Source organism: Eptesicus fuscus, chromosome 25 (assembly GCF_027574615.1).
Source record: "Eptesicus fuscus isolate TK198812 chromosome 25, DD_ASM_mEF_20220401, whole genome shotgun sequence".
NCBI classification, from domain to species: Eukaryota; Metazoa; Chordata; class Mammalia; order Chiroptera; family Vespertilionidae; genus Eptesicus; species Eptesicus fuscus.
Genome location: NC_072497.1, coordinates 11,557,978 through 11,573,674, shown reverse-complemented (window position 1 = coordinate 11,573,674; position 15,697 = coordinate 11,557,978). Strand labels below are relative to the sequence as shown.

Here is a 15,697-nt window from a genome sequence, read left to right as displayed (position 1 = left end):
GTCATGGTGTCCGTGTGGCGTCATCCTCGAGGGCAGTGGCTCAGGAAGCCAAGGCATTTCCTTCCAGCTGTCCGTGTGTGTGTGTGTGAGTGTGTGTGTGTGCGCGTGTGTGTGAGTGAGAGAGAGGGAGAGATGCACTCAGCATTCCTGCTTCTAAAGCTGAGTGATCACCGACATGTTTAACGCCACTTCAGAACCGGCTGAGTGAAGGCCATGTGGGTATGAACGGACCATGGCCTGACCTGCCATTCCATCTAATAAATTAAAAGGCTGGGAGTAACATTCCCCGATGGCCCCAGGACTACTGCCTCCTGGGCCTGCCGTCGGACACGTCGCCTGCCTCACACCTCCCCAGCCTGCGGCTTCCCATTGGCGGAGCCCAGTCTGAACCCTGGCTGGTTTGGCTCAGTGGATAGAGTGCTGGCCTGCAGACTGAAGGGTCCCGGGTTCAATTCCAGTCTGCACAGAAAACTGCCCCATCTGGTCACGAGGATGCTCCCAGGAAGCACGGAAAGGGACTGGCCCCTGATAAAGATGGTCACTCCTTTGGCGACAGGCCCAGTGAGTAAGAGTGAGCACTGACCGATGGACTGAGGAACTTGCTCACAATTGGTGTTCTAATTGCTAAAGAAATCAGAATGTCCACTGCTATGCCCTTCTTGGATAATTATAAAGCGAGAAGGAAACCTTGTGCAGGCTACTTTTATAAAAGCTGTGAGTCTCATTTGTTGGTGGTGGTGGTTTTTTTTTTTTTTGTAACTTAGATGCCTCCAATCCTAAAATGGCCATGAAGGTTTTCATCTTTTCAAAAGTTCACGGCCTGCTATGTGGCATCAATGCATGTATTCAAGCCAGTACCAAGTTTACCATCAGGTTTATTCGTGACAGTGCCAAAATCAAATTTAAATGCGATTGATTATACTCATGCTTTTGAGAATCTCAGACCCGCGTGTGACAGAGACTCCCACCCACAGTTCTCAGTTCAGGCCTTTGCTCTTGGCTCCCACGGCCGCGACGTGGCAGACCTCGACGTCGGCCCCCAGCCTCTGCAGCGCGTCCAGCCAGACCATCTGCTTATGCGAAAGGCGGTCGTTGGGGCCCTTGACTTCCACCAGCTGGAAGAGCAGTTTTCAGGGATCAGTCTCCACGGAAACAGAGCAGCCAGAGTGGCTGCCACTGGGTATTTAAATGGCTCATCCCACTACACACTGTCGACATTTAAAACCCCTGCTCTTAAGAAGACAGTATTGAGAGGATGAGAAACAAGCCATAGATGGGCGAAATATATCCGATAAAGGACTTGTATCCAGAATGTTTTTCTCAGTCACAAAACTCACAAGAAGGCAACCAAACCTGTGAGGCAAGGGAGGTGCCTCGCCCACACCACATGAGGTGCTTCACACACAGCTCCCCGGCCCCCGGCCCCCGGTGTGCACCCCACAGAGGGCTCCCTTGTGTGTGGGCTGTCCCTGGTGACTCACTCCTACTAATAGAACACAGCACAAAGGATGGGATGGAAGGGGGACCAGGTGAGGAGAGACTGACTGTGTGCTCAGACATGCTGCCCCGTGGAGAGGCCCACGCGCAAGGAATGGGAGGCCTTTGCCACCCGCCACCGAGGAGCCCTGGCCCTCAGTCCAGGAGTTCTCTAGGGATTTAGTCTTGCCAACAACCAGGCGAGAAAAGGCTAGATTGTGGCCTTGGATGAAGCCGCTAATCAAGTTACAGAGCCGACCTTCCACTCTGGCTCCACTGACCTTGAAGCGGTGATCTTGGGAGCTCCACACCACCAGGTCGGGGAGGCCGCCTCGGCAGTGTCGGAAGTCCTCGGCCAGGCGCCGGCACACCCCGCTGAGGACGGGCCCCCCCAGGCAGGAAACGAGGTCCTGAACACAGAACACATGGGTCAGCAGCCACTCCCCGGTGCCCCAGGCCCTGGAATACTCCCAGTGATCCCGAGACGGGAGGACTCCGTGGAATCCCACTGGTGAAAATCCCCCGGCAGCTCTGCAAGCCAGCTTTCCTCTGTCAGTTACCATCCTCCGCCCGCCGGGAAAATCCTGGGGGCAGTGAGGAAGCCATTTGGAATGTGACAGCGATGACTTGCAGAGGCCAGCAGCCACAGGGACAGCGTCCTCACTGCCGGGGCCAAAGGTCAGACAAAGGGAAGCTGTCAACTCGGGAGAAGGCATAACCGGGGCTTGGGTGCCCTGACACGTCCCCATTGATAACTGGCATCGGGGCTGGGATACTGTCACATACACACATGCACACACACAGATACATATGCATGTGTGTATACACAGATGCATGCATGTAAGCACACATACACATCCGTGTGTGTGTGTTGTGTGTGTGTGTGTTGTGTGTGTGTGTGTTGCGTGCAGACTTTCACCTGAGCTTGCTGCAGAGAAGCGAAGCGGTCCCAGCTGACGACGGACGCCGCCCTGCCTTCCTGGGCCTGCCACGTGGCCGCCACCCAGTCTCGCAGGCGCTCTGCGGGGGCATCATGGATCAGCTGCAGCCTGGCCTCGATGGCCGGCCGCCTGCTTGCGAAGAAGCTGTCCGTACACAAGTCCAGCGGGAATGCCTAGTGAGGACCGATGCGTCAGAGACCATTCCACACGTGACATCCGGACACGGGCCCATCTGGCTAAACGGGCGCGTCCTTTTTCTCAAGAGGCATGCACACAGCATGGGACTCTGGGCACAGGCGGCAGCACCTGGGACGGCACCCGGCGCACACCTGGACCCGACGGGCTCCAACACGGTCCAGGCTGCAGATCCACCACCGTTTCTAATGGAACGCTGCGACTGGAGTGAGCACCGTGACAGGAGACCGTAACAGGCAAGTGGTGAGCGGCCGCCGACACGGGGCCCAGTGGGCGTGAATCACGGACGTGCCGACGCGTCTGCTCACCCAGCGAGCACCCCCTGGGCTGGAGCCGGACCGGTTACCTGGTAGGCGTTTCTGAAGGCGTCTGCGATGCCGTCCATGAAGATGATGTCCCACAGGAGGAGGCCAAACAGCGTGGTGAAGGTGGAGCCTTCCCCGTGGATCCCTGAGGAAGCCACACACAAGACAGACCCGTGTCTCCTTGGGCTGAACACCACCACCACCTGCCTCCTCGACGCTAAGGGAGCCACAGAGCCGCCTTGGATTCAGATGCCACTCTCATGCCGTTCCTGCTGCTTTTCTGCTTTTTTTTTTTTTTAATTTTACTGATTTCAGAGAGGAAGGGAAAGGGAGAGAGAGAAACATCAATGATGAGAGAGAAGCACTGATTGGCTGCCTCCTGCACGCCCCACACTGGGGATCGAGCCCACAACCCAGGCATGTGTCTTGTCTGGGAATCGAATTGACCTCCTGGTTCATAGGTCGATGCTCAACCACTGACCCACACTGGCCGGGCTCATTTCTTCTATTCCGTGGCTTACCTACGGGAGCCAAGGCGGGTCTCAGCAACCCTGGGAAAGTCACATGCACATGTCAGAGCCGTGAAGAAGTGGTTCTCAAAGTGCAGTGCCGCGGAGCAGTGGGGTGATGCCACCCACTTCTTGGAAAGGGAGACAGAGCTCTGCTGGTCCCTGACTGATTCCTGCCTCACCTGGGAGGAGCGAGCTCACTCTGCAAGGAATGCAAGTCCCTGCTCTTTCTAGACCTTCTCTGGTGCCCTGTGCTGCCACCCCCGGACCTGTCGGTCCTTCAGCCTGAGCCAACGCCTGCCCCTGCTGTCGGCGGCGACAGGTGGTGGGCGACAGCTGACGTCACGGTGACCGGGGCCAGGAGAGATGCCGTGCGTTAGTTACCTTGGTCGAAGCCGCTGCGTCTGTAATGGTCCAGCGCCAGCTCCTCCACGGAGCACAGGGCTGTGGCCGGGGCGGCGGGCCCCCCGGCCTCCATCACAAACACGGACTTGCCCATCCCGAGCTGCGGGCACAGCCGGCCCGTGATGGTCACCTGAGACGGCGACAGAACGGCCATGAGCCTCACTGCAGCTGCAGGGCGCAAACCTGGGGACCCCCAGTCTCACATGCCCACCAAGCCACCCATTCTGAGGCCGGGTGACCCCCACAGTGGCACCTCCCAGGTCACTGCCTCGGCCCGGGGGAGATGTGGGCCCAGAGCTGCTCTCCCGGCGCCCTGACCGAGAAGGTGACACCGGCAAAGGCTGTGAGCTTCTGACCCCGGGGATTTCCAGCCAGCCAGCCCGGCCGGCCTAGGCTACCAGACGGCGACACCCGAATGGTTCCTGGCTGCCTCCACTCGGGAAGACCCCACAGGACGGGGACTCACGTGCTTCACGTCCTGCACGGTGACTTCCGGCAGCTGCTGGAGGAGGTGCCGGTACCTCCGACAGCTGGGCGACGCCCTCAGGCGCACGGCTCTCTGATACAGCGACAGGCGATGCCCCGTCCTCACCTCGGGGTCGGCCAGCCCTTCTGCGATGCACTTGATCGCCTACAAAGAACGGGGTCCCGGAAGGGGGGCGGGGGGAGGTGTCAACGCCTGAACCTTTGTTACAATGAAAGAAGCAGCAACCTCAGCACAGCCTCTCCCCCCGGGGCCTGGGGGCCGGCAGGTGCTTTCTGCTGCTACCTCGCCCTCCTCCCGGAGAGAAAACAGCTCCCGCCCGCCGCTCTTGGCCACAAGGCGCCTCTCCAGGCGGAGGCAGAGAAAACACTCCATCCTGTTTCCAGGCCCAGGGCCAGTCTTTCCGCCCGATGTCACCCTGACTCACTTCATGTGCTGCCGGGAGAAGTGAGGGCTCCCAGGGGCACAGCCCTCCATTCATGGCCAAGGCCAGGCTGGCACGGAGGCGGGCGGGGCTCGGGCGGCCGCACAAAGGGCCACTGTTGCCACCGGGCAGGGGCGCAGCTGCCACCGCCTTCGGAGGCCCCACGCTGCTTGGCGCAGAAGGTCCCCCCACGTCCAGGGTCCCCGCCAGAGAACACCAGCGCCCGGGAGAGAAGGCGGCCTGCTCAGAGGCGAGGCCCGGCGCTTCCCCGAGGCAGTGATTCACCAAGTGCCTGCACGGACTCCCAGCACCTCGAGGCCCCGTGCAGCGGGGGACAAACCCCCGTTTCCAAGCAGAAAGTGCCTGCTGAGGGCCGAGGCGTCCAGCTCTCCTGGCCCCTGGCCCCTGACCCCTGATCAATCCTAAACCCCAGCACAGGCCCCACTGCCAACCCCGCTCCCTTCATTGTCATGCTTGGGTTAGCGACCTTGTTATTTCTTTTCGGGTTGGGACACGGACAAAGGTTTAAAAAATGAATGGCCGGCGCCGGGGGCGGGCTGGAAGGGGTCAATGGGAAAGGGGGGACATATGCAATACTTCCAACAATAAAGAGTAAAAAAATAATAATAATGTCCTGCCTGGCCGGTGTGGCTCAGTGGTTGAGCATCGACCCATGAACCAAGAGGTCACAGTTCGATTCCCGGTCAGGCACATGCCCGGGTTGCAGGCTCCATCCCCAGTGGGGGGTGTGCAGGAGGCAGCCGATCCATGATTCTCTCTCATCATGGATGTTTCTCCCTCTCCCTTCCTCTCTGAAATCAATAAAAATATATATTTTTAAAAACATTTGGTTTTTAAGGTATCAGCTATTGGCCATCCCATCTAATGACTGAGTACCGGTTCGAGGCGTTTCAAGTGCTGGTGGAGGTTGAGAGCCAGCCGGTCCCACCACCGGCCTCTGCTGTCGGGACAATAGACTTTCTGGGACAAAAGCTCCTCCAGCTCCTGGACCGCTTCCTGTTGCGACAACAAAGGAAGCTCGTTAGACGCGCGCGCACCAGAAGTAAACAAGGCTGGCCACGGATGTGCAGAGCCCAGCTCCATCCTGCACGGAGGCCGAGGTCGCCCCGGAGTGGCCCGAGCTCCCCGAGGCTCCCCACTTTCCACCAGGTCCCCGGCCGCCTGTGAGCACTGCACGACATCGCTGCACACACGTCACCGGCGGGCCACACAGGATCCAGCTCAGGCAGCGAGCCCTGGTCGGGGCGCGATCCCACCCGATCCTGGAACCCAGCAGGTCACCCCGGGAGGAGTTTGGGGCGGGCAGGATCCACATACACACAAGTGTGGGGTCCACAGACTCCCCAGAGCCCCTCCCACGGATCCTCTTGGGATTCCGGGACTCAGGTGAGGAACCCAGCTTTGGCATAACCTCTGAGAAACGCCATTTTCCAATACAGGATGCCGAACGTGACAGAGGTCACCTTGAACCATCGCACGCGGCTTGGCGTAACAAAGGACACCACCGCGTTTCGGGTTTGTGACTCAGTTACGTCCAGACGGTCCCTGACAGCCGTCCGGGACACACCGCAGATGGGGGGGCTCCCCTCCGAGCTTGTCAAGAGACCTCCCCGGTGCCACACGGGCTCTGCGGGACCCTCAGGCCGGACTGGGGCACCCTCGTCAACTCGCCAAACAGCTGGCCACCCAGCCACCTTCCCACCGGCCCAGGAGCCCGCAGGCCGCCCACACACGTGTCCGTGGAAAATGCCCTCCGCAGCTCGCCGCTGACACGTCCCCAAAAGCCGGGCGGAAGTCCGTGTCCTCACCTCATACAGGTGGAGTCGCTGCAAGATCTCCACGGCCCGAGACAGGATCCTGGTGTACACCCACCCGACGGTGAAGCAGCGCAGGAACAGCGGCAGGTCCTCGTGGCGCCTGCGGGGAGCGTGCACCGCGGTTTGGTCACCGGCCCCTTTGCCGGGAGACGGGCACGAGCTCACACAGTGGGCTGAATGCATATCTTTTAGGAAAAGGTCTATTCGCAATGCTGTGGCCTGTGTGCAACGCCTGGCTCCCCAGCTCCATCCCCAGGAGGGGCGAGCAGGAGGCAGGCGGGCAATGTGCTGCTCTCACATCGATGTTTCTCTCTCTCCCTTCCTCTCTCTAAAGTAAATAAATAGCCGAGACCGGTGTGGCTCAGTGGATAGAGCGTCGGCCTGCGGACTGAAGGGTCCCAGGTTCGATTCCAGGTCAAGGGCATGTACCTTGGTTGCGGGCACATCCCCAGTAGCGGGTGTGCAGGAGGCAGCTGATCGATGTTTCTCTCTCATCGATGTTTCTAACTCTCTATCCCTCTCCCTTCCTCTCTGTAAAAAATCAATAAAGTATATTAAAATAAATATATTTAAAAAAAATAAATAAAAATAAAGTAAATAAATAAAAATAAATAAGAATAAAGGATCATGTGCTGTGACCTTGAAATTTGGAAGGAAATGTTCAATTCAGTTATATATATATATATATATATTAGGAGCCCAGCGTGCAATTCGAAATTGCACGGCGCCACCAACCCTCAAGTCGCCAGTCTGGCCTTGACTCCCTCTCCGGGCCTTGAAGCAGCAACGGCCACTGCTGATTAGGCCCTCCCCCAGTGCAGGCATGTGGAGGTCCCTGCTGCCCCGCCCCCGACACTGCGCACGCAACCTGCTCCTGTCCATCGACCCGTTACGGTGTCCCGGTTAATTAGCATATTTATCTATTTTATATATATATATATTTATTTCAGAGAGGAAGGGAGAGGCAAAGAGAGACAGAAATGTAAATGATGAGAGAGAATCATGATCGGTTGCCTCCTGCATGCCCCCTACTGGGGATGGAGCCCGAAACCTAGGCATGTACCCTGACCGGGAATTGAACTGGTTCATAGGTTGATGCTGAACCACTGAGCCACACCAGCCGGGCCAATTCAGTTTTCTTTTTCAGAATAACCTATGTTTGAATTTCCTTTGAGAGAACAGGTCTGGCACGTGGGCTTCCCACAACATCTGTCTGCTGCTGGGTTCCCCGCACATTGAGTTCAGCTGAGCAATAGGTGCGGAAGCCGGCACCCCAGGGATGGCCACCGACAGCCCCCCCCCCCGCTTCCGCCCGTGTGCTCACATGAATGTGTGTTGCACAGGGATCTGCATCATATGAACCCCCCAAACTCACAGACCTTTCCTTCTATCGATTCTGTGCAGAGCAGCTAGGAAAGGCACCTCCACGGCAGGGCTGACCACAGAACAGAAGCAGAAGGTGCTCCATGAAGAACATCACCCCACGTGGCAGGAACAAGCCAGTCAGGACTGTGAGTCCCTTCTGACAGGCACTTAGGAAACACCCCAGACCTCACCTCAGGGAAGGGTGGTGTTTCAGCTCCTTCCAGTCCCTCCTGGCGCCTTGACAGAGCGCGTGAGCTTCCTTCCAGTTCCCAGCGGCCATTGCGGCGGAAATGTCACTCAGCATGTGGGCGGCGGCTGCGTACCTGGGGGAAGATCCCACGCCATCTCAGCTTCAGATGTGAGTGAGCATTCACGGGAAACACTTGCACCTCCCACTAGACCCAGTTCAGAAGGGCAAACGCGTGTCTTTGAAAAGAATGGAAAGGATTTAAACTTTATTCCGGTAATAACTGAACCTGTCGCTTCCCTGGCGTGGCCTAGAACGAACACAGGGGACGAGAGCGAGAACAGGGTTCCCACCACGTGGTGACGTGACCTGTCCCATCGTCTACCTGCCATACTGATGGGCCGCTGTCACTCAGAGGACTCGGGCAGCCCAGAAACCTGCTCTTGCCAGTCACACCAAATGTCCCCTAAGCCCATCTACCAAAACAGACACGGGGAGTTTCTGTCTGTCACGGGCCCGAGTCTGGTATACGCATATACGTCGGCATTAGCTTTGTCGGGAGTCTGATTACCAGGAGGGCATTCACCTTCAGCCTCGTGTGTGCCAACAACAGTCACAAAGCAGGTTTGTGCGAATGTCTACGTTTTAAACAATGCTCCCTGCCATTATGATCTCTGAACGCATAATCATTTATTATATGGGATATACACGGAGTGGCCAGATGATGATGATCTCTGAGCGCATCATCATCTGGCCACTCAGTGTATATCCTATGTAATAAAAGGCTAATATGCAAATTGTCCCCTCGACCAAGAGTTCGACCAGCAGGCAGGCTGGCCAACCGCACATGTCCCCTCCCCCTGGCCAGGCTGGCCAGATCCCACCCATGCACGAATTCATGCACCGGGCCTCTAATATATATATACATACACACACACACACATACTGAGTGGCCAGATTACTATGCGTTCAGAGATCATAATAATCTGGCCACTCATGTGTATGTGTGTGTGTGTGTGTGTGTATGTATGTATATATATATATATATTCTTGATTTCAGAGAGGAAAAGAGAGGGAGATAAAGAAACACCAATCAGCTGCCTCCTGCATGCCCCTACTGGGGATCAAGTCTGCAACCCTGACTGGGAACCGAACCGTGACCTCCTGGTTCACAGGGTGACACTCAACCACCTCGGCCACACGGGCCGGCTGAGCACATTGCTACGTTCTCTGTAGAGCCTCAGGATGTGTACACCGTGAACGCGGGCTTGCGCTGCGGCTGGCAGGGGAGTGAGGGGACTTGCGTGAGGGCGAAGCACCCAGCACTGACCTGAGGAGGTCGTCTCTGTCCTGGAAGACCCGGGCGTGCCGACGGACCGTGTACCGAGGGAAGGCCACGCGGCCCAGGTTGACCAGCAGCACCGTGGAGAGCTGGCCCTGCCCCCCGCAGGCGGCGTCCTCCTCCTCCGGGGAGTCGGTCAAGGAGAAGAGCAGCAGGGCCCGGGAGAACACGGCCCGGGGGCCTCGGCACACTCTCAGCGACGGGCCCGCCAGGTCCTTGGCTCTGAGACACAGAGGATGACACGGACATCAGATGATTCTCAGATACAACAGACCTGGGGAGTGGGGGAGGTGGGGGGAGCGGTGCTCACTGTTCTCAGCCTCCAGGCGACCCACCCTCCTGCTGTGTGACCCTGCAGCTTCTCCCCCAGGGACTCAGGGAAGCCTCAGCGACATTTCCTTTCCCAGTGGTTTCACACACCGGGGGCTCCAGGAGAGAGCAGGATGGGGCTGACGCTGGTCGTGAACGTGTAAACTAGCAGGGAAACGCGTGAAAGTATCGCCCGTTTGACATTAGCGATTCTCACTCCAGGGACAGTTTAGACTAAGTATTATGCTTAATGGAGAGTCCCCCGTCAAAAAAAAAAAAAAAAAAAGACTGAATAGTTTACTCTTAAATCCTGCGAGAACAGTAGTTAGAACTGCATTTTTCTTGAATAAAAAATACCAGGATTTACCAGAGGCCTATCGCCTGCATTCTCTCGCCTCCAGATTTTCCGTGGCCTCAGGCATTAGGATGGTGTCACAGGAATTATGAGTAACAAGCCACGAAGGAATCCAGGCTCGTGGAATGAGTGAGGGCTCTCCCCCGTCCCCAATCGCATTGCAAGTGAAATCAGCGATGACAGTTCAAAAGCAGGTACTGCCTGTCAGAGGTTAGTGTGCGCGATCAGGATTTCTAAATGCTTTTACGGTGACAGGAGCCAGCCAGACCTTTTCAAGATGACCGCCCCGACTCCGGGCGGGTTCCTGCCCCAGGCGCAGACGGAGGGCTGCCGGGCCAGTCTGAGCAGGGCCTCGGCCAGCGGCTGCTTTTGGCCGCCGGCGTGGCCCAGGTGGAAGGTCTTCGCCAGGGTCCTCAGCTCAGGAGCGGAAAGCAGGTCAAGCACCTCGGGGAGTTCTCGCAACTCGGATTCTGAAACGGTTTTTCCAGAAGGAACGTTTTAAAGAGTCACAGCATGTTCTAGCGGTACTGGCTCTATGGAGGCCTCATGAGGTGCACGTGGAACGGAATTCGCGGTAGAAATGTCCGTCTGCCCAACCAGTGATCTCAGGGTATGAAAGGCAGAGAACTCAGAGAAGGTAAAACAGACCTACTTCTCACTAGAAAGGAACGGAGATCTGCCCTGGCTGGCGTGCTCAGTGGCCAGAGCGTTGGCCCGCACACAGAAGGGTTGCGGGTTCGATTCCAAGGGCATGTACCTGGGTTGCAGGTTGGATCCCCGGCCCCAGGTCGGGTACGTGCAGGAGGCAACCGATCGGTGTGTCTCTCTCACATCAATGTTTCTCTCTCCCCCTCACTCCCTCCCTTCTAATCTCTCTAAAAATCAATGGGGAAAAATATCCTTGTGTGAGGATTAGCAACAACAAAGAAGAAAACAAGTGCAGACACTGTCTCATTACCCTAAAGGCAAAGAAATGCAATTCCTCGCGTCCTATTTCCATCTTACATTTCCTTGGATGAACCGTACCTGTCTGCAGAAAGCCGGCTTGTTCCAGTTCTCCAACCACGGGCGCCAAGTCAGCGGCGATCTCTTCATATTCCAACTTATGCCTCTTAATCCAGCCGAACTTACGCTGGAAAAGTCTGACGTATAACTTCTGAGCGCTATCTGCAAGCAGGTGACGAAAAAAGGGGGGGGGGGGGGGAATGTTATCTTTCTTCTCCAAAACAACGTACAGGTTATCATTTGCTTTTTAAAACCGAGGTAAAATACACGCCACTAGAAACACATATACGCCTCCTCCACCGATCTCCCCCGGAAGTCTTTCCTTCCTGCGGAAGATGTACCGTGTTTGGAACAGAAAGTTCCCGTGGGGAATGGCTCCTTGCGTGTGTGCTTGCCCCCCAGGGATGGGGAGATGCCCAGATGGAAAGCCCGGGGCCAGTTCTGCCACTTGTGGATTGTGTGGTACCCTCCTGAGACTTCATTCTCTCTCCCACAGAAGGGAGGGGGTGGCCCTGGCCAGCGTGTTGCTCAGTGGTTAGAGCATCGGCCCGCACACCGAAGGGTTGGCGGCTTAGATTTCCAGTGGGAGCACGTGCAGGAGGCAACCCGTGGATGTGTCCCTCTCACATCGATGTTTCTCTTCTCTCTCTCTCTCTCTCTCTCTCTCTCTCCCCCTTCCACTCTTTTAAAAAATAATGGAAAAAATATCCGCGCGTGAGGATTAACAACAACAAAAGGGATTCCTTAATAATTCCACCGTGTGAACTTAAAAACAAAAACCTTCCCCTTTCACGTGAGTAGTAACGTTCCGGGTTTTTAAACAGCTCCCGAGAAGTCAGACCTGGCTACGCAGCACCCAAGGTCAGTGTGGCCTCCTCGCGAGCTGTTCCCGCCTCGGGAGGGACTCTGGCTCCACCTCGGCCCTTTGGGTAAACAGTGCGGCTGTCACAAGGGCGGCTTTTGTTGCAAACCTGGACCTCTGGCCCAGAGCCACCGCCGGCGGCCAAGCAGCCGAGGCACAGGCTCATGTTTTCAAATGGACCGATTTAGCCTGGACGCTTCCATTTCCTCCACGCCCAGACTCCGAGAGGCCGAGTCCAGGAGCCTAAAATATTGCCGGGGGGAAAGTCTGCTTCAGTGTCCCGTGGCCTGCTCTCTCCTTCTGCCTTCATTCCTGAGGACAGGCTGTGCAGAATCCAAACAGCCTGCCTCGGGCCGAGTGGCCGCTCAGCATGCAAAGGGCGCTTTGGGAAGGCGCACTGTCACGCTTACTTTTTAAAAAAATATATTTTATTGATTTTTTACAGAGAGGAAGGGAGAGGGATAGAGAATAAGAAACATCGATGAGAGAGAAACATGGATCAGCTGCCTCCTGCACACCCCCTACTGGGGATGTGCCCGCAACCAAGGTACATGCCCTTGACTGGAATCGAACCTGGGACCCTTCAGTCCGCAGGCCGACGCTCTATCCACTGAGCGAAACTGGTTAGGGCTCACTCTTACTTTTTAATCCAGAAGAAGGCTGTTTGCCACCTATCAATCACATCAATAAATTCCGCGGCTTTAAGAGTGTAACAAAACCAATTTCACCGTAGAATAATGGATATAAATGAGAGTTTAGTTCCTATGGCATCTCATCAGCATTATAATGAAAAGATGATGAACAAAACATTATTGGAGCCCGGCCGGTGTGGCTCCGTGGTTGAGCATCAACCTATGAACCAGGATCCTGGTCACGGTTCGACTCCCGGTCAGGTGCCCCGGTGGCAGGCTCCATCCCCAGTGTGGGGCGTGCAGGAGGCAGCCGATCCACGATTCTCTCTCATCGTTGATGTTTCTCTCTCTCTCACCCTCTCCCTTCCTCTCTGAAGTCAATATAAATATATTAAAACACAACATTATCGGAGGGCCTGCTGGATACATATGAAGGCAGGATACTCCAGGCACAGACCTCACAGGGCACAAAAATCCCGCCTCTTTTCCACACCTGTCCTTCCCTGGAGGAAGCCATGGGAAGGCCGGTTCCTCGGAGCCCTCCCAGTTGATTCTCAAAACCACACTGACGCCTTGTGGCCACTAGACTGCTGCTCGTCACATCACGGCCCGCGTCCGGCCAGCAAACGGGAGACGAAACCCCGGGAGCACGTGCTTACGATACCTGACAGCTGATGGAATCTGGTGACAATCCCCTTCTCCTGCTCGTCGAAGAGCATGCTGTCGTCCTCGTTCTCCAAGACGGCTCCCAGCACCAGCAGGAAGCTGCGGAGGTAGTAAGGGTGGTGGGCCGGAGCCGGGGCTGCTCCCCCAGGACCGCCACAGCTCGACCCGGGCCCCGAAGGGACCCCGCCAGCCGTCTCATCCTCTAAGCTGCCGCCGCCGGCACCTTCCAGAGGGAGTCTGTTCAAGTTCCTCCCCTCGGCAGCGTCCTGCGCAGAACTGCGAGATTGTGCCTCCCGAGGGGACAGCTGCGTTTCAGATGCCGGAGCCTCGGTCACTCCGACTTCTTCACCAACACCTGCCTCCCGTGTCCCGGCACCTTCACCATCACCTTGTTCCATCCCTTCCTGCTTGGCCAGACGGTCCTCGGGAGCGGACGGAGGAGGTCGTCGGGGCGATACCACGGGCGCGTTCTCTGGGAAGGCAGGAGCAAGGGTGGGCCTCCCCCCGTCCTGGGGAGGCTTGGGGTTTGCAGCTGCCGTCAACGCAGCGCCTTGGACAGTGTCTTCCTCCGTCAGAGAATCACAGCAAAGCACGTTTTCCTTTTGGGAACTGCTCCCCACACCCCCATCCTCGTCCTCTGCCTCCGCAGGGCTCCCCACCATCCTGACCACAGCAGTGTGACCGGCCACGGCCTCCTTCTCCACGGCCCCGCTCGCCTGCACGCATCTTCTGGATAATTTAGACGCCAGGCTGCCCAAGGGAACCACTCGGACGTCCCGAGATGTCAGCTCCGCGCCTCGATTTGGGCACGCGCCGTCCCCAGTGCCTTTAAAGTAGGGGCTGGTCTGCTTTTTGACGCCCCTTGCTGCCGAGCCGCTTTGGTCGGGGGTTGAGTTTGTCTTGGATGGTGACGACTTCTCCTCCGGTGTTACCCCCGCGGTAGCATCGGTTACTTCTACGGGGGCCACCGGAGTGACGTCATCGCGGTGAGCACACAGGTCATCGAGGTGCCGGTTTAAGTCATAGCGGGGCACCATTTGACGGCACACCGGGCAGGCCAGTTTAGCCGGCGGCGCGTTGTTGAAACACAGAACAATGGGCTTCGGTCCATTTTTGTTAGTTCTGCTGCTGGACAGACTCCGACGGGGCCTTTTCCTGGCGGGCGATTTCCCCCCGGGCATCATGAGGCCTGGAGGACCTGGGGGGGTGCCAGGCGGTAAAGCAAAGGGGAGCCCCGGGGGAAGGGAGCAGTGGTTTGCCTGGACCTTCCCTGGCTGGACAGAGGGAAAGGCGGGCTTCCGTTGGACTTCATATTATTCGCTCAGTCAGCTTCCCGCTCCTGCAAAATACGCACGTGCGGCTCAGAGGGGCGCAAAGCGAGCTGGAAAGCCTGCACCGGGCGTCGCTCAGGACAAGCTGGGACTGCGACCGGCAAAGGTCCCCGTGCAACCTCCGTGCGACCCGCCGGCGGGGCGGCCGGGGACGGGGCTCGGGTGACCTCCCGGACCTCGCTCTGAGCCCCCCAGTGATCCGTTTTTTAAAAAAGGGACGATGTGACTACACCCGGCCCCTTCTTAAAACCATGGCGTCGGTAACTGTTTCCAGGAGAGGGGACGGCCCGGGTCACTCCTGCCTGCACCCCGGGCGCGGGGTGAGCCCGGCCCTTCCTTCCCGGGGGCCGCGTCCGCGCACCTGGGTGCACGCCTGGGGCTTCGCCACCGCGCGGGGGCCTCCCACGCTTCCGCCTGTCTCCCTCCCTCCCTCCCTCCGAGCCCGGCCACCTCGCGCCGCCCGCTCCCCTCCCTCCCGGCCCCGCCGCGCCCCCTGCGCCCCGTGCCCCCCGGCCCGGCGGCCCGCACCTCCCTCGGGGCTCCGCGCGCCGCGCCCAGGCACAACCAGCCGATCCCCGCGTCGCGGCGCGCACAGGCTCGCCCAGTGGAGGCCCGAGTGATCGATCTCTCCCCTCCTCCTGGGAGGCTTCCCTCCATCCAGGAGGCAGAGGGTTGGGGTGTGCTGTGCTGTCCGCGCCTGGTTCCAGGAGATGTGACCCCAAGCGCAAAGGAATGATACAATGTAGTCGGTCAGGTCAGCACCCCCCTTATTCCTGGGGTACCTCCGAAGCCCCCCGCGGATGGCTGAAACCGCGGATAGTACCGAACCCTGCATAGACTTTGCTGCAAATACACACGGATGATTGAGTTTAATTCATGAGAGATTGACAATAGCCAATAATGAAATAGAACAATGATAACAGTATGCTGTACTAGAAGTTATGCGACTAGGACCTCTCTCTGATGATTGACGTGATAACGGAGACAGCTGCTAAGTGCCTGATGGGTGGGGCGCGTCCACAGTGTGAACACGCTGGACAAAGGCACCCTTCCCTCGGGCAGGGCT

At 57.6% G+C, this 15,697-nt stretch overlaps 1 protein-coding gene across 1 annotated transcript; it reads right to left on the bottom strand.

The window, feature by feature from the left end:
• Positions 1 to 858: 858 nt before the first annotated feature.
• Positions 859 to 15,001, bottom strand: FAN1 (FANCD2 and FANCI associated nuclease 1). Its single transcript, XM_008160149.3, has 13 exons — positions 13,299 to 15,001; positions 11,162 to 11,302; positions 10,404 to 10,605; positions 9,460 to 9,693; positions 8,134 to 8,265; positions 6,569 to 6,677; positions 5,637 to 5,756; positions 4,298 to 4,462; positions 3,811 to 3,961; positions 2,959 to 3,062; positions 2,396 to 2,590; positions 1,758 to 1,886; positions 859 to 1,115 (listed from the first exon to the last, which is right to left on the bottom strand). Exons 1-13 carry the CDS (start codon positions 14,482 to 14,484, stop codon positions 978 to 980), a joined length of 3,006 nt encoding a protein of 1,001 aa, XP_008158371.2. The 5' UTR covers positions 14,485 to 15,001; the 3' UTR covers positions 859 to 977.
• Positions 15,002 to 15,697: the final 696 nt, after the last annotated feature.